Below are 24,154 nucleotides of genomic sequence, written 5' to 3'. Positions count from 1 at the left end.
AAACAATACTAAAAATTATAAGAAGAAGAAATTAAAAAATACTATTAGAGCAAGCAAGAACAAAACATTCCATCGGAAAGATAAAAATATCTAATGATCGTTCAGGCAAGTTCCACCGTTAATTTTATTAAGCGATTAACCGTTGCTGTTCCTGATATTTCGACGACAGAACGACATTTTAAATCTCTCTGTTCGGCAGTCTATTTTCCATATCTTTTTTTCGTGATCCCCTCGACCAAAGTACGATGGCAAACGATTGATATTCTTCACATCGTCCGAAATGAAACTTCTCTCCAAAACAGCTAAGTAAGTTAAAATTGTGCTTTGTGCTACACTCCTGTTTCTCAGCATAATTTGCCCAATGCAATGGAGACGCTGTACTCTTTATCGTAACTACACATCACTGCTAGTCTGGCCGGACTGAGCCAATTTATTTTAACTGTTAAACCTACCTCATAAAGGCCCATCACGCGAGCAGCACATTATAAGTGAGGCCTCACTAGAATCAGGAAACTTCTCTTTTTCACCTCTCCGAAAATTACCAAGCATTTTTCTTATATATTCCATTTTACGGTTGCATGAAACATTTTGCAATTATCGCTGGCCTTGCCCCCCCCCCTTTCATTCAAATTCCTGCTTCAACTCACAGAAAGTCCTCTTTCCGTGCTTTTTTTTCGATCAATAAAGTTATTTGTTTTCTCCTTCTTCATTTAATTAACATTCTTTATCCTTACACCGATTCTTCACAATCTCCTCATCTATTACTACTCGCACCATCCAGACCCTCTGTCTCCTCCAAATCACCCCAAGAAGATTCGTCGAAGAGATCCTCTCTTCGCCGAAGACTTTCTTTTTACTTCTGCAGCTATTATTTTCTTTCCCACGTGAAAAGCAATCGCGTAGGATAAGGATTGGGTGAATCTGACTGATCAATAAAATTCTTCTTTACTATTTCAATTGGATGGCATGAAAGACAGTACAAATAATATTCGTTGACGTTAAAATGTTTTGAAGGCATATTAACTACTATACCTAGTGCAAGTTTTAGGAGGGGCTACAAGCCCTCGAGTATTCCTCTTGTCAGAGGGGCAGAGAGGAAGGAGGGGTTTGGGGAATGAACCCCCCTCCACAGAGCTCAGAGAATTTTTTTAATAAAATATTTTAATGTGGCAAATTTTGTAATTAAAGTTAGGGGGACAGATGTCTCGTGAGCAAAACATCAAACTATTCGCAAAACCTAAGTTTCTGTCCATTATTATTATAAAATACTTAAAATATAATCCATTTTACTTGATAGGATTACTATTACTTGTAGACTAGTGTTAGGATTAATAAAATATTCCTCTGAAAGGCGTAAAACCCACCATTCATCTGAACAATTTTCTGGTGGAGGGGCCTTTGCAGCTTCTTCTTACCCCGGCGGGTATTCCATACCCCCCCGTATTAGTTGCGCCTAAAACCCTCATAGCCTTAATGCCTAGCTGCGCCCCTGCCTCTTGCAACCCTGCGTAAGGCTACTATTGGTAGGCCTAGATTGTTTTAGCAAATAAGAATAGATATCCTACATATCGACGAAGTGAACATTATCTAAGGGCCTCACTTCGTTTCGAGGTCCGACAAAAACGATAAAATAAGAGAGATATTTAGCCCGATGGAAAGGTGTGACATCGTTTTTCCATGGAGCAACAAAGAACTTAATAAATACTAGGTGGAACTCATCAAATACTAGAACGCGCACCTTTTTTTGTTCATGGCTGGTGTCTTCACCAATAACCCTACCACAAGCATATTGAGGCGGCTTTCTGGTCAGTATGCAGGTATACATAACTATTTCACTGGTATTTGAAAGTCGAAATTCATTATCAGTGGGACTACATCAAGAAGTGATGTATCTCTTTTCCAGAATAATATCATCACGCTACTCACTCAGTTATTTAAGCTTAGTAGGGATAGGTTAGAGTTGGTCTCACCCATCACCCATGATGAAAACTATGGAGTACCACTCCATTCATTAATGAAAACGAGGTAATTGTCATTTTCTAGAACAAAAAAACAAGGCCATTGAACGAAGTGGATAAACGTAAATAAAATACTTATATCTTCGTTTTCTCCCTCGAAAAAGTTACGAGTCTCCGTACTTACCCTGTATCATCGATTGATATCGTCATGACGAGCGCAAGTATTTGTGCTAGCTCCGATTCTGCATGTGACTTATGCCAGCTTCCGCTTTTACGTGATATACGCGCATTCATCTTCCGTGGCGTGTTTATTGTTTGATAAAATCGTCGTCAAGGTCACAAATTAATACCTCCGAATGACGAGATGAAATCACAATGAAAAACTCCTTTGAATGATAAAACTTTGGCGGAAGAGACCTTGCCGTTTGTCGGGCGCACGACAGAGGGGGCTATATCCGTCAAAGCGATCGCTCTAACCTGCATGCAATTGCCAGGTGTGTCCTTTTCCCTTCTCTCTCCCTTCAGCAGACTTCCTGACTCTTCTATCCGTGTCTACCTCCCTCGGGACCCGCACCGCTGAATCCTGGCCGATCGTCACGGGCCGTGCACTCCATACAGCCCGCTTCCTCGCTCGTTCCCTTTCCACCAATCCCCCTAACCACCGCACAGGTGGCCACCCTGCCTCGCTCCCTCCCCTCCCGCCCTCAGCCAGTAAGTCAGCGCGCAGTCAGCAGTTGGAGATCGTCGCAGTCAGAAGGACCGGTGTGTATCGTGCTCGCGGTGAATGGATAGCGTGTGAGTGAGTGTTTTTGTGCAATCCGTGTGCATTGCTGCGGCCGAATACGGACGGAAGGAAGGAAGGTGTCTCCAGTGGGATACGATGGAGGACGAGGACATCGGGCGATTTCGGAGTTCATTTGCTCGCTCGATGGTCGACGCCGACAGGTCCTCGGTGACGGGCGATGACGAGGTGAGTTTGAACGGTTTTATCTCCACAACCTACCGAATTATGTGTTGGCATGAATCATCGGTGCCACTGTATTCTCTTTCCTTCACCACTATCGCGTGTAAGTGACGGTTTGACCACGCTAGTAACTAGTTCGGGCCCGTTTTACGTCCGTATAGTTTATGGCTGGTGTCGTTAGATTATTATTTCTCTTGGTGATGGTCATCCCTTATTGGAAGTCGGTTGACGTGATGGTAAACAAAGTGATTTCTGGAGGTATTTCTTCTCTTCTTGGTAGTGTATTTGCTGTGCAGATAACGCATGGTTTTTCTTTTGTTTAGTTTAAATGTACTTGCCGTTCAGTCAACTTCCTCGATTTCTATTGTGTCTCGACATATATAACAGTTGTTTGTTTGACTAAACCATAAACTTTGGCTCGTGGTCTTTTGTAATAGGTGTCGAATCATTGAGCCTCGTTGTTTCACGCGGTAGTAAAAGGTTGGAACTGTCCCTCTCCATGAATATCAAAATGAAAAAGTCATTATTTTCGGCGTCATGCGATCATTAGTTTTTTTTTCATTCTTCTGTGCAAGGATAATAGACAACGATGGAATTCACCACTCAATGAAAGGTGGTGTTTCATTTACTTTATAGTATCGTAGTTATTTTGTACTTGTTATTCCCGAATTGCGAATTAGTACGAAGTAGTGGATGCATTGGAAGAATTATTGCATGTTGTAAATTTGTGATGCATGTCCATCGGTGCCAATGTATTGTTGTAGGTAGCGAAATGAACGGCGCATGCTTGGTTATAGCTAACCTTTACTATGTAATTGGACGTGCAATTATGTTATTGGATGCGTGCATGTTGGGGATAAAATACTCAACCTGTGCCGCATGCCCTTGAGGTGAATCGAGGGCTATCGTGTAGATGTAGATTGTATATTTGTTACGTAGTTAGATACACCTATCCTTAGCCGTACCGGTCTGACGTGCCCGTGGCTAGACGTGCCGGAAGTGTTGACTGTTTTTATTAATCGGCAGCAGGCAACACGGTACATATTATATTTGCTGCTGTGCACTGGCTGCCTTAAAGGCGTTTCACCTGCTATTGTTCACTATATAACGAGGATTACAGGTTCGTACATCCGCGTTGTCGTTACGGCCGAGGCCTTAATAACAAATTTTCACGGTATTGCAGTAGCGGACATTGAAAACACCCAAAGGGGGGGGGGGGGCAAAAGATATCTTGAGAGACCTTTACGTTTCTCGTAATATAAAATAATCAAGTCACAGGCAGAGTAAAAGAAAATTTTAATTAAAGTGATTATACACATATAGAAGACAATGCATTTTATGATTTAAAAAAGTCACAATTGTGGTTCTGCAATGTTTGGCAATACGGGCGGACCAGCAAGGGAGGGGCGCGCGCCCCCAGTCTGTAAATGCCACTGCTGCATTGTCTATCATTCCCTCAGGTTTCCCTGTATTTGTGCTTGTAAAGCAATCATGTTATTCAAGCCTTGTACTCACTACATCCTCAAAATACCATGCGAGCCACATCTTGGGTGTGAAGCAGAAGTTAAGAATTTATTTCCCAGCTTCCACTACCTCGCATGTGGGCCCTACCACAATTTCACGGGTAAGCACGAGACGGGCCATCTCTCACCGAGCATGTACCGTTCATTACGCGACTACAACGGAATTAGGGCCCTGGTAGCGGTGCTATTTAAAATGCTGTGGTCATTCTTGGGAAGGATGAATTTTTGAACCTTTCCAAACTCGAGTTCCATAGTCTTGTGGTCATCTTCCAATGTGAAGCAGTGAGACATAGGGTCTGTCGAAATATCGTAGACTTCATCGGCAAAAAATCTTGGTGTAAGTCATTCATGACATCAATTCTTCGATTTAACCATCGTTGAGACAGTTTCCCATCCTAACTGCCAGGGGCGGATGCAGGATTTATTTTCTGGGGGAGGGGGGCATTCAGAAGGGTCTGACAGGCAAACGGTCTTCTCATACATCTATATAATACCCTGCGAGCCACCTCTAGGGTGTCACCTGTATGCAATAGGATTCCCACATGCACACCGCACATTTTGGAGATTAAAAATAGCGTAGGACGTGTATTTTTTAAACGTCTGAGGGATGGAGGGACGTGCCCCCTCTAAATCCGCCTATGCTAACTGCGGTAGTTGATTCATATCGCTTATGAAATTAACCTATTAGGCGAACCTTGCTGATCTTCGCTGCATGCAGATAATTCATTCAGGAAGTCAATCCCATTCCATGTACTGACTGAGTACACCAAATGAGGTCACCCGAGGGAAGAGCACGTTTCTGCTACTTTATCGCCTTACTTCCCTGGGATTATATTTCAAAATATTGTTTGGGACTAGCTTTATCCGTAATATCTTTTATGAATTTGACCAAGTAAGGTCATACTCCATGACCGAAGAGGCGGATTTAGGGTGGGGGGGATCACGGGGATACGTGCCCCCCCACAGACGCTTAAATAGTAGACAATTTTTGTAATGCGGTTATCATTAAGTTCGTTGTATTTTGTGCATTACGCAACCTCAATCTTCTAATTTAATATTAATAACTTTAATAAAAAAGGATATTTTCTAAAGTAATTGTTGTATTTTGTTTTTAATCTCGAAATTGAATTGACTTGTCAGACCCTTGACCCTCCCCCCCCAGAAAAAAATCTTGGATCCGCCTCACTCCACTGTATTTTATTGCATCTCCGTTTGTCGACTGGTGTAATGCTAGGCATGACTTTTCTTTCCCCAAACAGTCACCGCTACGCATTTATCTGGAGTGTACTTCAGATTCCGATTAGAACACCATAATTTCCTCGAATTCTTTAGCCAGCACCAGGTTCTTCTTATCCAAGCAGACTATATTGTGCGCCCTTTATCCGTCGCAAATAAATACAATTTACAGGAATTTCTCCACGTCCGTAAGTCATAATATTTTCATACATTTTCAGTAAATTTTCCGCTCCATTAATAAAATATCCTGAATTTTTCGCAAAGCGGGAGAGTTACTGATAAGTTCAAGACTGTTTACAGAGAGTTTTTTTTCTTTTATTCTCTCTGTTAGTATTGTGTATTTCGTACTTAGAAACCACTGTAGCCGCCCTTATATTTTCCACTGCCGAGTAGTTGTTGTGTGCAGGTATCTCTTCATTCTTGCATAACATGTGCATCGCTGCCTTGGAGCTTACCTCCCCTTTAAATCGTGATATTTTGACCTATTTTTTCGCGCTTTATATTTCAAGGGAATCATACTTTTTTTTTAACACGAAGCGTGCTATTGCTAGAAACCTTTTTCTGGTCGCCTCCGCGTCTAAATTTTCATTTTTATCTTGGGAATCATATGAGTTTTAAACTATCTTTAGACCTAGCCTCTGGGCGATTTCGAATTCGTTGTGTGGAAAGAAAATCTTTCCCAATAAAGCCATTTTCTCGTAAATTAAATTGCAGAAAAGGCGAAAGTTGCCGCCCACTTTTCATTAGTTGTAGACGTCATTAGAGTTTTATTTCAATTACTCGCTCACGGAGGACCTTTTATTTGGCTAGCAATAACTCATAAGAGCGTTGTCATCAACGAACGATGTAGTGGGTGGGAAGCCGTAAACTAGGTCGACATTAGTTCGTGACGTCATCGAGTTATCTGCATAAGGATTTTGGCGTTGCGAATGGGATCGTTCCCCAATTTTCTTCTATTTTTGTTAAGAATAGTATTCGACAAATGAAGAGACCCACATTTTTTCCGATTCTCGATCCTTCGCCTAATTACCGAGCTATTTGTCTCGACATTGGACAATGGCTTAACACTTTCGTAGAAAAGTTAATGACGTCACATACTCTTGCAGAGCGGCACACCACTGCTCATCGTCTTCGCACATCCTGTTCTCGTTGTTCGTGTTCGTTAGCACTCTAATGTGCAATTCTTTCTTTCAAAGATCGGGTCCTTCTTTCAGTGGAACGAATTTCTAATGGCGTCACGAACTCATGATAAGCGTGCTCGTGATTTTTTTTTCATTTAAAAGTTGTAAGATTGTGGCTAAAGGTAGGCTTTTTCTTTTTGGCCATTAACCTTTGCCCTCCATCTCATGAATTATTTAAAAGTCGATAGTTAAAAATTTGGTGGGCAATCCCGTCGCAGAAACCCGATAAGGTGATTGTTTCGCTGGAATTGTATCGTTCCATTCCTTGTCAATCTTGTTGCTTGTTTTCTGGCGTCCGTTTATCTCATCCTTTTCTCGTAATTATCGTACTCATATTTATCTCGTAATTATTACGTCATGGCTTTCCTTGCCGAGGAAGGGAGATGTACGAATGGTTTTGGAGCAGGCGTGATGAATTGATGCGTGATTATTCGCCATGAAGATCATATTATACATGCGCCGATGGGCATTAAAGTAAGAAGCGGTTGCGTCGTATCAGCTACTTATATATGTATCGTTTTTTCATGTTCTTTCTTTGTGGGCACAGAACCATGGGTGAATACTTATTTACACCTACTTGACTCTCTCTCTCTCTCTCTTGACTTTCTCTCATACGATGTGATTAATATCCTTCGATTACTGTCTCATTATCTACACCTACATAATGCCTTACGAGCCTGCTCTCGAGTGTTTGGCGGGGGTTGACCAATCACCAACATGCAGCATGCAAGAGGACCGCCATGTGCACACCGCACGGTCATAGATGCATTAGGCATACTAGCAAAATATACGTGAACATTCATAAGAAGAAAACTTGCAAATGGTTAGTAATTCCTAGAGCAAATACATGCAAGGTTAGAACTATGGAAAAAAATACAACGAGTCAACCTAGCGAGTGACGCCATTAATCATATTAATTGAGACAACGCTGCTATCCTTAATAGTACGAGGGAGGAACAACTTTTTGAATCTGTCTGTTTTGCAGTCTATTTCCTTTATTTTCTTCTCATGATCACGTCCACCATAGTACAACGGTAAACTAATGATATGATTCACGTCTTCGGAGAAAATATGTTCTTCGAATATATTAAGCAGGTTCAGTCTATACGTCGGTCTATTCGCTCCTGTAAAGAGTCCCATCCTAACTCGTGTAACATACTGGAAACGCTGCAATTTTTTTCGTTACAACTCATCACAAATCTGGCCGCCCTGAGCTCGAATTGATTGATTTCAGCTATCAGTCCTACCTCATAAGGGTCCCATACGCTAGCAGCATATTCTAAGTGAGGCCTCGTTAGAGTCAGGTAGCTAATTTCTTTCACCTTTTTTGGGCATTTACCGAGAATTCTTTTTACAAATGCCAATTTACGGTTAGCTTTCCCGCATACTTCCCGTATATGTTTACCCCACGAAGGATCCCGGGTATTGGTGACCCCCAGGTATTTAACGAATTCGGCATTTGATAATGGAATCCCGTTAGCGGTGTAGCTTCTTCTTGAAGATATATCCTTTTTCAAAAGAATTCATCGCGATACACTTTTCAAGATTTATTTCTAACTCCCAAGTACTGCACCAGTCATTTATGGCAACAATGAGTCCTTTTCTAAAGCTAATCTATCGCTATGGTCGTAACTTCTCTGTATGCAACTACATCATCTGCGAAGAGGCGTATTTTGCTCGTGACCACGGGGGTAATGTCAAGAAGTAACAAAAGTGACCTTAGCGAATGCATTTATGAATTCTAAAAGTATGGCGTCCACTTGAATATATCTGTCACCCGCGGCTAAGATATCGTGAATGATAGCAGGGATCACAGGAGGAAGCAAAAAAATAGCAGAACATAGGATTTTTAACGGGTCTTTCTTCGTGCTGTCGGGGATAGCAATAATTACTCGATTAAGAAATTCATTCGAAGTAGGTCGACTAATTACACATTTTTCTGTTCTTAATAAGTATTCTACTTTTTTCGTCCTCGCTGTGTTCTAATATATTTTTATTTTTCTTCACTTTGCCATGTTCTAGCATTGTTTGACCAGTATTACTTTACAGTAAATATTTTACATGAAGCTACCCTTGAATTAGGATGCGCTGACATTAATTGCTAATCGTTTAAGAAGTTTTGGCTTTGGCGTGTGGACGAATTTCTGTTGTAGTTTCGGTTGCATTGTGCATTTAGTGGTAGCTCGCACGACCGGCATCTATGTCTGTACAGACTTGGTGGTACAATCCCTTTGAGTCACCACTAGGGTGTTTGGCAGGGGGCGACCAATCACCATCATACAGCATGTGATTGGTTTCCATCATCTTCTTAAAGTGGAAATAAAAAAATGCAATAATGACAGGTGAACTACAGTAATAAACGGATAGAGTCTTGCACGTGATATGATCTACCATTAAGGATACGTCACACCGTACAACGAAGGACTATAACACAAGCTCAGTAATGAAGGAAGCCTACTTTAGCTAACGGTTATTTTCGCGGTTAGGAAATAGATTTGCCCAGAAGAAATACAAGTAAACAATGGAGGAATGATAGGAGGCTTTCCCGGCATATTGTATCGTGGAAGGTTACTCGATATTTCCACCGGGTCAGGTTCTCCATCACGGCCGATATTTTAATGAAACAGTCGTCCATTGTCATCAGGGTAGGTTTGCATGACGTAATTACGAAATATTCAGACTCCCCTCCCTTCTTGGACTTCTAACTTCTCATTCATAATAGGGAATACTCCCTTTCATTCTATCTTAAAATCCTATTCTCTTCCTTGTTTACCCAACATTATCCAAATCTTATGTCTCTTCCGTATCTCCGAGTTAGAACGCGTCCGAAGAAGAGCTGCCAGTTACGTCAAAGGTCGTTACAGTAGTAGCATTGAGCGTTAGGGTGCGTTGACGGCTAGGTCATTCTGCAAAAGGTCCTTATAATAGTCTTGTTAGTGTAACTGACCTCTTAGATAAACTGGGATGGGAATCTCTGTCAGATCGTAGATTTATGAATGGACTAAACCTTTTAGATAAATTCAAGAGCAGTGTCTTTTCTAGCGAAGTTAGCCATATCTTATGGACGACAACATGCTACGGATGATTAGATCATGTAAATAAAATAGGAGATATAGACTGTAGAAGAGACAGATTCATGTCTTTTTTATTCACGAGCAACAAGAGCGATAGAACTCATGAATAGATTAGATGACTTGTAGTATAGCCTACGAACTTACATAAAACTTAATGCATGTTTCTGAATTTTCTTATTATTTCTAAGACCGTGTGGTAGTATTAATTTGTTAGTATGCGTGACGTTATTTGGACTGTGTGGTGTGCATGTGGGAGTCCAATTGCATGATGCATGTTGGTGATTGATCACCCCCTGCCGAACACCCTAGAGAATGCTCGCAGAGAATTATGTGGATGTCATCTAGTAGCTGACTATCCTCACCCGCCATGTCCATCACTTCGTCGTTCCTCCTCCTCTCCCTCCTTTTCACAGTCTGCATTCCTATCCATACCCACATCTCGGAGGCCTCTAGTTTTTTTCCATCATCTTTCAGTGTCCATGTTTCCGCTCCGTAAAGCGCTAGAATAGAATGCATTTGGAACGAAAAATATTAGTCGTCCTGAGGAAATCCGGCATTACTTTTAGCAATCGAGAAACTGCTTCTATCCCTGATGGTGCAAGGAAATAATGGCATCATAAATATCTTTTTCGCTGTCTTTTTCCTTTATTTTCCGCTCGTGATCACTTCCCTTCTAGTCCGACCGCATTCGAAGAATATTTATCTCGTAGTCTGAGAAACACTACTCTCAGAATTCCCTAAGTAACTTTAGCCTATATTTTCTCCACATTCTTGTAGGTATCGCCATCCAAATTCGTCCAAAATATTGGAAACGCCCTACTTTTGATCATAACTTCTCATCACGAATCTGGCTGGTCTGCCCTGTACTGTATTCATTTCAGTCATCAGTCCTACTTACAAGGTGGCAGCATAATCTGAGCGAGGCCTTACTAGAGTCTAGAGTAAAATCTCTCTCTCTTTTCTATCTCAGTGCCTGGGAATTCTTGTTGCAAGTTTCAGTAGGCCTAATAAATTCCCACGTATTTCGCGAATTTTATTTTGTCGCTGCATTTCATTCAAATTCGTTGGACCATTCGATTAAAAATATGTCGCAGGATTGAAGAATGACCAACATTCGGTGCTCGTGACTTTTGAATATCTAAAATTTTGAAGCAAGAGTGTCGCTAGAACTTGTATTTAGTCGAAGTGAGCTTTCACGTAGCAGGCATCCCTTCCTACTGGACAAGACCGCGACGTAAATGCTTTTCTATTTAGAGCGACATTTTGTGACCGACTACTAATAAGTCTCTCCTTCACATAAGTATCAAAGGAAGCGTAAACTGTTAAGATAATCGTCGACCGGCGTATATTGTTTAAAATTTTCATGGTTTAGAATGAAGTGAAATTTTCACTCGGTTCTATTTTATTCTATCGAATTAGACGCACGTTCGCCATTTTCAAGAGGTCACAAACCAATGGAGCCTTCAGTTTAACACATTTACACCAGAGGACATTTGGATAAGCATTTGAATTAGGGAAGAGGTTTTGGGGTAATTAAGGTGGCTATTTGAAGTGTTCCTGGGAAGGAAGCAAGCTCAACGACTAGATAATATACTCTGGTTGAAGGAGAGGGAAATATCAGAGGAAAGTGAGATGAATTGGTTGGAAGAACATCAGTTACTATCTTCTCAACCTGTTTTGAGCCCTTTACTTATTTTGCAAAATTTTCTCATTTGAAACATTCCTCCCTAAAATGCATATATTTGAAAGGGGAGATCACGTACCTTGCTCTGTCATTTTCAATGCCATATTTTTTATAGTATTCGGAATCGTAAACTCATATCGGAACTAGTAGCGGTTGCGTTGAATGGGCCTTAGTTTGGTACCAAATGTAATTTAATTAATTACAGACAAACTAAGGCCCATTCTCTGGATCAACTACCAATTCTGACAAATGTTCGACTTTCTGAATTCCAAAGCAAGAAAAATACGAAATTGAAAATGGCGGAGCAATGTACTACGTGGTATCCCCTTGTTAGATTAGCAGTTGAAACAGTATTGCGAAGGCTTCCGCGGTGAGCAGTGGATGCTTTTATTGTTTCTCGGTTTCCACTGCGTTCATTGATGTCTGATGACAATGGTGGAAGTTGCGGACTTTTTTTCAGTCTTGTTCGTTCTGATTGGCTGCAATCGTATTTGGGTTTTTGGAGTGGATTCCGGAAAAAAATTTCCACGCGTGAGGGAGCGGGTAGCGGTCCTCCCCGTTGAAGTTTCTTTGCTTTTTGGCAAATTATATCTCATCTAGGATCGCTAATAGGTTTGCCCTACATAAAACACATTTAAAATTCGTAGTTTCCATAATATGTCTGATATAACAAGGAGCTATTTTTCACAAAAATAAATTTTCTTTCGACCCTGCTTGATAATTCTTCATCTACATCTACGATATGCCTTTCAAGCCAACATCAGGGTGTTTGGCACGGGTGCATTCCTCGTCAGGCATGCAACACTCTTCACATCTTCACGGGCTTTGCATCTTGTTTTTCAATAAGATCACACACAGTAAGGTGTATTAGATTGCATCATGTTAATATCACATTTGTCCATAACATTAATTCTTCCTACGAACTAAAAAGTAGTTTATCCATCGTAAAGGTCCAAAAGAACATAATTTATCTTCAATTAGCGTCTTACTCTTGTGTTCTGAGGTGGTACAAAAGTAATTTGCCCCCCTGAACATGAGGATCGGGGGAGAGGATGGTGGATTAATCAACGGCTAGTTTTTGCAGTGTCTTTCTCAAGAGTTTGACTCAGAGAGCCTCTTCATGCCTGTTGTTGAATGATATTCGTTGGATGGTTCACGTTTCCTTGTATCTTATCCGCGCGATGGGATTCCACAAAATTAAGCCGGCAACTACTGATTCATTCGGAATGGCATTATCACTATTGTTTATTTCCGGATGAGTCCATGCGTGAGATTGTACAAAACCATAGGGAAAGACCTTGATGAAATAATGGAGTGGTGTGCAAAGCGGTATCTTAAGTTTATGTATATGTAGATCTCAAGACAGATTTTGTGAAAATGCGCAAAATCAATTAAATGCCTTGACATTAGAATACACAACCGATGCTATAACTTGGGCAAACTGATAATAAGCGGACAAAACTAATGAGTACTGGTCAAGCAAATTGGGGTTAGTGAAAATAATTAACAGGGTATGTAATGACAAAGTCAGGAATACGGGCTACTTTTCCCTCTTGGGACATCATTGTGCGTGCGCTGCCAGTAAAGGTAATCTTCCTGAGATAGGAGTGAATCAATTAGCTGGAGCGCGTGCTGAGGAGAACGACAAGTTACGTCAAAGGTTTATTTGATAATTAAAGTAGCCTGACGTGATTTACTTATCAAGCACCCTTCGCCGTCTGTTGTTTAGATATTGATTATAGAAATGCACTGTTTGTGGTCGCCCCAGCTGCAATAGCCGGCGACACGCTTGTTTACATTCATTTACACTAGTCAACCAGCCATTAGTCGCATATTAATCCATAAATCCTCGGGATGGCTCGGAGGACATTGTTTAGATGTAATTGTAAGTAGCTGATTTGGACCCGAAATTTTCACCAAGGCCAAGGTCGTCGTGGCTCCGCTTATTGGTAAGGACTGGAAGTCCTAGGGATCCCCCGCCGCTGCGTCATGGTTAGCGTACCCTTCCCTTGGATGACGCATCACTTAATAGATAGGTAGTTCGTGTGTTTAAGCGGTCAGGGAATTACGTCATGAAAGTGAAGGGGGGATCACTCTTTGAATGACATGTTACCGTGGGAAGCAGATTAACTCGCTCAACGTTTGTTAACACAATGCCAAGAGGCGGTGGATGACATGATATTTAGGGTGAGTGGTGCATACCGAATGTGCTATCGCACCGAGCCACACAATCTACATAGTACCCTGCGAGCCACCTCTAGGGTATTTGGCTGGGGTTGATTAAGCATGAGCATGCCGCATGCAATTGGACTCCCACATGCACACCACTCCGGTGGTGGCTTGCGCGTTACCTATGTATATTTTGCTAGCATGCGTAATATTTCTATGACTGTGCGGTGTGCATGTGGCGGTCCTCTTGCATGCTTCATGTTGGTGATTTGTCACCCCCTGCCAAACACCCTAGAGGTGTTGCTGAACCGAGGTGGAACAGCGTTAAAGCTCGAAAGAAATGAGTGAGAGCAATGCGCGGTTAAATGAAGAGGGCAGATGCGAGTCTTACTTGTGATAAAAGCACGAACTCCGAGACAATTATGAATGATCGCTAACTAGAGACAAAGAAAACTTTTTGCTGGGATTCAAAGTAAATAAATTACCGGAATATATAGACGACTATCGTATATGTACTTAGTCATGCGTAGCGAAACTATTGCTATTTCTGGTAGAGTGAGGAAAGTGTCGCGCCTAAAATCTCTCTATTCTGCATTTTATTTCTTTAATGTTCTCCTATCATATCTCTTACTTCAGTACATCGGTTTTTTATATTTTCAACTATCCACTGCTTTATTCCACTAGTTGTCACTCCATCTAAGAAAAACTCATCCCTCATAATAAGAGCTCCATCGATAGATTTTCGGGTGCCTTAAAAGTGATCCCTCGACCCATCTTTTTCTGAATCACACGGTCAGTCACAAACTCCCTTTTTTCCATCGCTTATTCCATATTTTCGGAATTAGAGATGGATAAACGGGCATTGTGTGTCCCATACAATAGCGACGCACCGCTAGAGATTTTCTGCATCTAAATATTATCTTACGAGCCACCTCCAGGGTGTTTGGCAGGGGGTGACCATTCATCTATATGCAGCATGCAAGAGGACCGCTACATGCACACCGCACGGTCATATAAATGTTTCGCATGCTAGCAAAATATACATGCACATTCATAAGAAAAAACTTGCCAATGGCTAGTAATTCCTATAGAAAATACATGCATGGTTAGAACTGTGGAAAAAAACATGAAATGAGTCATCCTAGCGAGTGACGCCATTAATCATATTAATTGAGACAACGCTGCTATCCTTAATGGTACCCTTGATGGTACGAGGGAGGAATGACATTTTAAATCTCTCTGATTTGCAGTCTACTTCTTTTATTTTCTTCTCATTATCACGTCTATGATAGTACGAAGGAAAACGAAGGATATGATTCACGTCGTCTGAGAAAATATCTTCTTCGAATTTCCTAAGTAAGTCAATCCTATACTTCGATCTACGCTCCTGTAAAGATTCCCATTCTAACTCGTGTAACATACTGGAAACGCTGCACTTTTTGTCGTAACATCTCATCACAAATCTGGCCGCCCTGCGCTGTACTCGATTGGTTTCAGCTATTAGTCCTACTTCGTAAGGGTGCCATACACTAGCAGCATATTCTAATTGAGGCCTCATTAAGATTCTGGTAGTGTTACGGCTTGACTTGCGAATCTGTTCATCACCGCTATAACTCGCCTCCCCCGGATCGGTTATTATTCCTGTCTTACTTTTCTATGTTTTACAACCTTTTGGAAATACAGCACTGCCGGAGATTCCGTCTGTGAGCCAAATTTCTGCTTATCGCCTCGTTTATTACTCAGACGCTAGTGGCATAATTCATTGCACAAGGCGATGCCTTTGATTGCGTGTTAATAATTAACAATTATAAGTTGTCCAAAAGCCGCCACGAAGGAAGTGTTCAGGAATGTATCAGAATTTTAAAATGAAAATAATAGTAATAATTTATAACTCGTACATTATGTTTTTACATCTTAATACAATGAAAAAAAATATTCTTGTAGACCTGTTACGGGATAAACCTAAATCATTTTGGTCTTATGCTTGGGGAGTAAAAGAAGTGCCGTTTCATCTACATCTATATAATACCCCGCAAGCCGCCTAAAAGGCGAGTGGCAGGGGGTGTTAGGACACCGGCCGTTTACAGCAAAAAAAAAGAAAAAAGAAAATGAAGTACACTAACGAGGTTGGTACTAACTAGCGTTTATTAAAGTCCTTTATGGTTCGGGGAAAAAACGAATTCCCATATCTATCCGTTCGGCAAAACATCTCTCTTAATTTATGGCTTCCATCGGGCCTGGAAATATAGTGTGGCTCTAATATTAAGTTCTCTGTGTCGCTCATAATGATATCCATTCTCAATAGGGTTGTTCACCATATTTTTTTTATTTAAGAAATCGAAAGATCGTGCTTCAGAAGGAGCAATGACAATAATATTATGCTATTTTCTTCATTGTACATGTTTAGAGAAGGCTTTAAACAGTGACAAATATTACGTTACGCCAAAAAGCCCTACTTCCATCTTGAATTGATGTGTGACGTCACAAGCCTGTAGATGCCCTACTGCAGTGTTGTTCAAGTGGCTCAGCAGGGTTATTCCACTTTTTTTCAAGATCTCCAGCGTCTGCCGCCAGATCAGTGTTTAAAGAAAATCCAAATTTATCCTTTAGTAAGAGTAATAATAAGCAAAATTACCCTTACTTGTACATGTTTATTGCTCATCATATCATAAATAGCACTACAACGTACACATTTCACGAGTTGTCTTTTTGATACATATAATCAGTATATTCCGAATCAACCGATTCAATGAAAAACTTGACTCACAATAAATATAAAACACTAATAAAACATGATAATCGGTTTTCCAATCACTCTGCACACGCTAAAAGAATTTGCACTCCTTGAGGTTCGAAAGATTCTCCACACCTCACTTCTCACTCATCACTAACGACTTAGAATCAGTTTACGTTATTTCACATTGACATTTCGAGGACAATGAAATGAATAGGCTGAAACAAATTGCTAAACCGGTTATTGTAACATCAAAAAACTTCGAATTTCACTATTACTCTTACCGTAACCAAAATATGACCAAAACAAAAACAAACAACAGCGCAACGAAATTCGTGAAATGTAAACACTCGTGAATGCTCAAAATGAATAGGTAATAACATCAAACGGAACTTAGAAGCGAATAAACGATTGAAAATTAATATGCGTTCGATGTATCCCTAAAGCACAACTAGCTCAAATATGAAACATATCCCCTAGGCAATAGTTAGATACCTTAGATCGAAATGTATAGGGTTGATTGAACTAGCATGGAAGAAATAAATAATTTCGTCAAAGCAGTTACATTCACAACTCACTTCACTCTTTACTTCATCGTCTATATGCAATCATTCACTTAGGGGTACATCAAGGGCACAAATTGTGTTCACTTGCACTAGAGGCACAATGAAAGTTCACTGCACGTAGTTTCCTAGCATATGCAGCTATACAAAACTTTCAATTCCTGTCAACGCTACATACGTTGCCTTCCTAACTTGAAGAATGGATTTCATGTCGCCTTGATCCATCCGGAAGCTTCATGCACAACATAGGCCATTTCAAAATAAGGAATAACCTTGGCAAATGTCCAGTCGGCATGCAGAGTACTCAGCTTGGCATCGAGCGATCGAGGGTACAGGCCAGCCGTACAGGCTTGTGTCGTCATCACCTCTATTTCAAGATGGCCGACCGTTTTTGGCGGCGTTTAAAATTGTTCGTATTTTGATTGCTAATAATTCCATCATTACTTTTTCAACGCATCTGTCATTCATCCCAATCGAAATGAAATTACATCAGAAGTGATATACATTCGTTTTTGTAGACCGTTCTGATAGGCTTGAACAACCCTATTGTTCAAGCAATCTAAGCCTAGCGCGCAGCCTCCGAGTCTCCAATGGCTCCCAGCCTAATTCGCTTAACATCTGGGTAACGCTGTCTGTACGCCCGTAGCAGTTTTTGACGAAACGCTAAGAAAGGATAATGGGGAGGTGTTTTTACAAATCTTCCCGATAAAGCTAATTTATTTAATTTCTACTTCAAGGGCGTGTTTATCGAGCCTTCTGTGAACTCATCGGGGGCAGTTTACAATTTCTGCGTACGAAAGGTACCGCCTCTTGACATGCTCACGGAATGGAATATTTGTTGAGATCACTCAGACCAAATAAATCACCTGATCTCGACGAAATATAAAAGTATATACGATTATAAAAAGCTAGCCTTAGAAATTGCTTCCTACTTGCAGATAATATTCCGAGAATCGTCAAGTAACACGGAGTGCCTAATGACTGGAAAATTGCCAATGTAACGCCCGTATTCAAAAGTGGAGAGAAGGAACGGACATCGAATTACAGACCGATATCTTTAACGTCCATCTCATGCGAAGTCCTTGACGCATTTTTGTCAGCTCAGTAATGAAACACCTAGACGCGCAAAACTTTTTAATGAGAACTCAACGTGGATTCAGGAAAAATAGATCATGCGGAACCCAGTTAGCGCTTTTCGCCCACGATATTATAGTCTCCGGAGAAGACAAAATTCCAGTAGACGCTGTTATTTTCAGATTTCCAAAAAGCATATGATTACTGAAATCTTGCGGCCTAGATGACATCGTTTCCTGGGTAAGAGAACTTTTAAGCGATCGCATGCATAGTATTTCAAAATATTTATATCGTTCCCCTAAATAGGGCTAAATTTATGAAAATAAAAAAGAAGACTATGATAACCTATGGAAGTTTAAAATTTTTAAAACATCCTTAATGTACATAAAGAACTCATATTTCATGAAATATGATGCATTGGAAGTAATGAAATGATTTTACACCAGGAGAAATAATACGTGTTCTCCATAGCACGTAGGAGGATAGGAGCACGATCTTCAGAAAATAAATTGAAGTGGGTGGGGTGGATGATTAGTCGATCGATGATGATGGATGTAATAATTGCATTCGCGAGCAATCCTTTGATTAAATGATCACAAATATAAATGTTATTTTAATAAAATCAACTGATTTGGGCGGTACTTGGTGGAACGATGAAATGTTCATGGTGAATCAAACCCAGTACTATTCTACGAACTTATTATTATTAGCTGTCAACTAGTTTCGACGTTTATATCGTCATTATCAAGACTAACGCAATCTATTCAATCTTGATAATGGCGGTATAAACGTCGAAGCTAGTTGACAGCTAACGATAAAAAAGTTTGTGGAATAGTACTGGGTTTTGTTTCACCATGAAATATCATTTTATTCCGAATTAGAGAACGTTTCCCCGTTTCCCTCTGCCGTCAGAGACGCGAGGGGGCGCTTTTCATAAAAATATCCCATTTCGCGGTGGGTGGCATCTTGTGGCCGTGTGGAATATCCGCGATTGTAATATTCGCGCGTCTCCTTTGATGAGATGGGCTTTATGCGTAATGTCAGAGTAAAGCTGACGTCTTAAGAGCTGGCCGTGCTAGTCATCGGGGTGCGCTGTTCCTTTGTCACATTTTTGAAACGCCAAGGCCGTTTCCGATCTGTAATTTTTCATTGTCTTTTTTTTTTGGGCGTTCCTCGGCTTTGGGGTGTGACGACCGCCCTTGTCTCTGCTTCCTTCACTCCTCCCATGGTTGGCTGGTGACGCATCCAAGTAGACTATACTGATGAGACACCAACTGGTGCCTCCTGTAGCAGATTTCTTCCACGAATACTAGAAAACGGGATGAAGTCGTCCCCTAAATGTGTTGTCACGTGCCGCGCATTTAAATGGCTTAACATAAGTCGCACTCGCATCGCTGACGGACGAAGTGATCATAGTTTGGCGGGAAAAAATGGTATAATTATGGGTTTAAACCGAAATTTATGTAAACTATGATGTGATCTATCAAATGCATAACTTTTCAATGATATTTCAATGATATTTAACATCATAATGGGTTATTTTCATTCATCGACATAAGTCGACTTGTGTCGCGGCTTTCGTGTTCCATTCTGTGTGTGTCGCCGACTGTTGTGACACAAGTCAACGAACGATTACACGGAGGAATTGGAGGGTTATAAACAGTTACCGCGAGTCGACAATAGTCGACGCGTGAGTCGCATGAATGCAAAGCAGCCAATGCAACAATATATTGGAAAAAAGTGGATCGTTTTGAACTCATCTCTACTCCGCGGACATATCTGAAAATTGATTAAACTGCGACCGAATTGGCAAGGGAAATCAACATTTTATGATAGAATTGGGCCTCCTCTATGCAGTCCTCCCATGGATGCATCTGTGATGCATCCAAGTAGACTATATTGATGAGACACCTGTATGTCCTGATGGAGCTTTATTATTATTGCAACTTTGAGCGCATTTTAATCGGTTCTCAAAAATGCCAGCAGTGTCGGTATGCCAATGAGGTTTTTTTTGTGAGGCCAGTTTTGGGGGGAGCCTGGCACCCGCTACTTAAATGGTAATTTGCCCGACAAAAGTACGAACACAGTAAATACAAGTACACCGAGAACAAAAAATAAAAGAACTTTTATTTTTTTGTTTTGTTTCATTAAATATTAGATTTTAATATTACTTAAAATGCTGTTTTCAGGAGCTAATTTAAACAATTTTTCCAGGGAAGGGCCCCGGAACCCCCACCCCTCCGTTTCACTGGGGGTTATTCCGTAGCCCCAAAACCCCCGTCAGGATTGCTGTCAAACTTCCCCCCCCCCCCCCCCCAACATAAAACTCTTGACTCCGCCCATGGGTGAGAGCGGTCCATTTATTTTCAGCATTTGCTAAATCAGGGCCGGCCTTAGGGCGGGACGACCGCCCCGGGCCTCGCGCTTTGGGGGGCCCCGCGTTCGTGAAAAAAAAATAAAATATACGATAGTTTTGAAAACTCAATTTCAACTATTACTGTATTGTTAAGTCCGAAAGAGCAACCAACTCCCTCAATGGCTTAGTCAAATACATTGAGAGGGACCGAAATGAAGGTTACATTAGTGCGCAGATATCCGCAAAAGAAATAGCGGAAAATTTGCAGATCGAACCAAAGTTTGAAGAGAAAAGAGTGGGGCGGAAGAGGAAGATGTTTGATTATGAAAGTAGTGACATAATTGTGAGTCTGAATTTGGGAGGGGAACACATACTTAGCCAGAGAGTGGTAGGGATTCAAAATGCTCGAGTTTGTAGATGGGGTATACAGTTTAATATTTTAAGTGAAGGGCCCCGCACTGAAGGTTCGCCCCTAGCCCCGCACCTGCTAGGGCCGGACCTGTGCTAAATAATATCTACATTGGTGAGGAATAGCATTGAGAAGTTTTGATATTGTTGGATCACATCATTATAACATAATATATATTTCGGATTCCGTCAGCGACGCGAGTTGCGCCTTTAAAAAAAGATTTAAAGGTGGGATGGGTGGCAAAACGTATTGTAGCCGCCTGCAGAATCCCCTACTACGGTATCCGCGGACGCATTACTCGTCCGCTCGTATTTTGTCTTCTCTCCTCACGTTTTGCATGTTTCAGCTCGGTGCTATAATTTTTTTCATCAGGGGTAGAATTCCGTACACGTTACTGACAATTGTCGTTGTCTCGTTGACTTATGACTATCCACGGAGTCCTCCTCTAGCGTAGCTTTACTATAACCTTTCTTTTCCTATTATTCAGTTTGCGTCCTCATTTTTGTCCTCTATTCGTCCATTTAATGTTCAGCACCTGCCTACAGCAACAGTGCATTTTCACCGTGAGCTTCGCCGCTGAATTTTAGGTCCAATAATCACGGGAGGCGTTTTGAGGAGGAGATTGAGTCGTATCGAATATTACCCAATCTCATGTGAGGGAGAGTCGGAAAATATGACTTCAGGGACAGTTTGTAAAATTCCATGGTCCACAGTTCACCGTTGTGTAAAGTCACACTTTCGCGGATCGTAACAGGTGGAGCTTCTGTGTCTGTGTGTGCTAGGTAGAGCAGTTTAGAGTAGCTAAATCAGAGCGTGCTTGAAGGGGTGGTTTGTTTCACTGAAATTCACGTGAACGTGTTTGTTCCATTAGTTACTCTTAATACCACACATGAATCCTCATCGACTGAATAGAGTGGGTACTATTCTATGTATGTTATGGGATATCTTTAATTTTTTCAAATTCTCAAACCGCCGAATACAGCTCGTATTGGCCGTTTTGCATTGGGGTGTTCAACAAATTTAACAATTACATGTGCACGAACAACCATGCCCTGGATAGGGGAAACCGTCCTAGGCGGGACTCGAACCCGCGACCTCTTGTTTGGCAGGCAAGGACTTTACCCCGCCGCGACCGAATTATTTTATTTCAGATTTTCTCATTATGATTCTATACATACTAGGTCCCTAGTTGTCTTAAATATTATTATTATTGACTGGCCTTAAGTAAAAGTGATGAATGAAATTATATTTATTCGTGTAATTCCAAACAAGCATGGATTTACTCAGTCTTTACACAATAATATACGAATTTTGAAACATTTCTCGAAAGACTGGGGGAGAAGGTGTCTAGCCAAATCTCTCGACATATCCCCAAGGGGCACGGAGTAGTGATGTCGGAAAATCGCCTATTCATGTAATTACTGTGCGCCTTCTAGAACTAATTTACTTCGTAATTACTGTGCGCTTCGAACTTGGAGTAACATTTGTAGCTCCTATAATATTTTCAGTACCTTGAGTTATCTACCTCTATAAAAAGCAGAGCCATACACCGGACCCTTTAGACCCTTTTTTTTCATTCTTATCTACTTCTTTATTAGTGTGAAAGCGTTAGCTGCCTACAGGGCTGGGTAGTAATTCAAATGCAAATAATTTAAATTACGTATTTGTATTATGTATTGGGTATTTCAAATCTGGACCTGAATGTATCTTGTATTTTATATTTCAAATGCAGATTTTTGGTATTTTCCCATTCTGCAATAAAAAATAACTTGTAAAATACTTTTGAAATAGCTCTGGTAACACTTCTGTAAAGGCCGTTTTAAACGGAGCGCGGTATTGCGCAGGTCAGAGCTGCATTAATTTCTAAAATGGCGTGGAATTGCGCGAATGGATGAACGAAATTAGAACAGGGGCTATTTTGCCGTCTCGCATCCACGCATTCTCGCATGTGTTCTAGCAATTCACCGCTTTACACGACGCAATTTGGATTGCGCCTTCGCACGAACGTCAGATTGCGCAATCCGTATACCGTGTAAAACGGCCTTAACATTATGCTTCAGAGATTACTCCGTTTTCGTTGGAATCGTTTTAGTCATGTTTGAAACTATCAATACCGTGCCAATACAGGTTAATTTTTTTTAAAGATCTCTTAGTCTCCATACAAATGTACCATGAATTTTATAAGGCATTTAAAATACTGTTTTTAGCTTGTTTTTAAAATACCCAAGGCAAAGGTATTTTGCATTTCAAATACATTTGGAGTGGTGTTTTGCATTTCAGGGAGCAGCCCTGGCTGCTTGCTAGCGGCAAAGTCGCGAGATTACGAATTTTGGAATCTTAAGTCTTTCGTTCCATATTGATTATTACGATAGCGGCTGTAATTTTTCCAAAAGTATTTGTTGTTTTTTTGACATAGCGCTTGTGAAAGTGAACTCCTGCTCCACCATTGCAAGTAAATACGATGCATACATATAATTCGCGTATAAAACTCTGCAAAATCCCCGCATGGACGACCACCACACTTTCGAAACGCGGTTTCTCTCACTCAGTCTTTGATTGGGCGCAGCTTTCGTTTAGTTTGTTTAGTGCATTCCCCGTTCCAACTGCGCTGGTGCGTTGTGCAGCCGATATGCAGCCTGTTGTTGATTTCTTTCCAAATCCAATGGTCGATGGTGGCATCGCCATTAACATCAATAATATCTCACTTGCTTTTGTTTCTTTTAATATATGGGAACTAAGTAATTGTTTTCAGTTAGATAATACGTAACCTAGGTAATGCTCCGTGAAGGACCTGGTCCTTTAGAACGTCCTTTAGGGACCTTGATGATTGTTGTATGATCTTAGGTTTTCCCGGCGTATTAATTGCAGAAAAGATTCTCGGGTTTTCCACCGGTTGATGTCGTCCATGTCTCCCGACGTTTCGATCCGCGACTTGCTGATCATCCTCAGGGGATCTTCCGAATCATCCTCCGGAATCATCATCCATCATTCGGAAGATCACCTGAGGATGATCAGTAAGTCGCGGATCGAAACGTCGCGTCGGGAGGCATGGGCGACATTAACATCAATAATATCTCACTTGCTTCTGTTTCTTTCAATATATGGGAACTAATTGTTTTCAGTTCGATAATGCGTCACCTAGGTAATGCTCCGTGAAGGACCTTGTCCTTTAGACGTCCTTTAGAGCCAGTCAATCGGTGGAAAACCCGAGAAACTTTTCTTGATGATT

General features: G+C 41.0%; 1 protein-coding gene across 1 annotated transcript in view; it reads left to right on the top strand.

The window, feature by feature from the left end:
• Window positions 1–2,310: 2,310 nt before the first annotated feature.
• Window positions 2,311–24,154, top strand: part of LOC124158860 — a 70,232-nt gene continuing 48,388 nt past the window's right edge. Inside the window, exon 1 of the mRNA XM_046534240.1 lies at window positions 2,311–2,928. Within this exon, the coding sequence (XP_046390196.1) occupies window positions 2,839–2,928 (90 nt within the window). The 5' untranslated portion in view covers window positions 2,311–2,838. The remainder of the gene's footprint in view (window positions 2,929–24,154) is intronic.

Source organism: Ischnura elegans, chromosome 5, assembly GCF_921293095.1.
Source record: "Ischnura elegans chromosome 5, ioIscEleg1.1, whole genome shotgun sequence".
NCBI classification, from domain to species: domain Eukaryota; kingdom Metazoa; phylum Arthropoda; class Insecta; order Odonata; family Coenagrionidae; genus Ischnura; species Ischnura elegans.
This window is presented reverse-complemented; position numbering and strand designations above follow the sequence as displayed.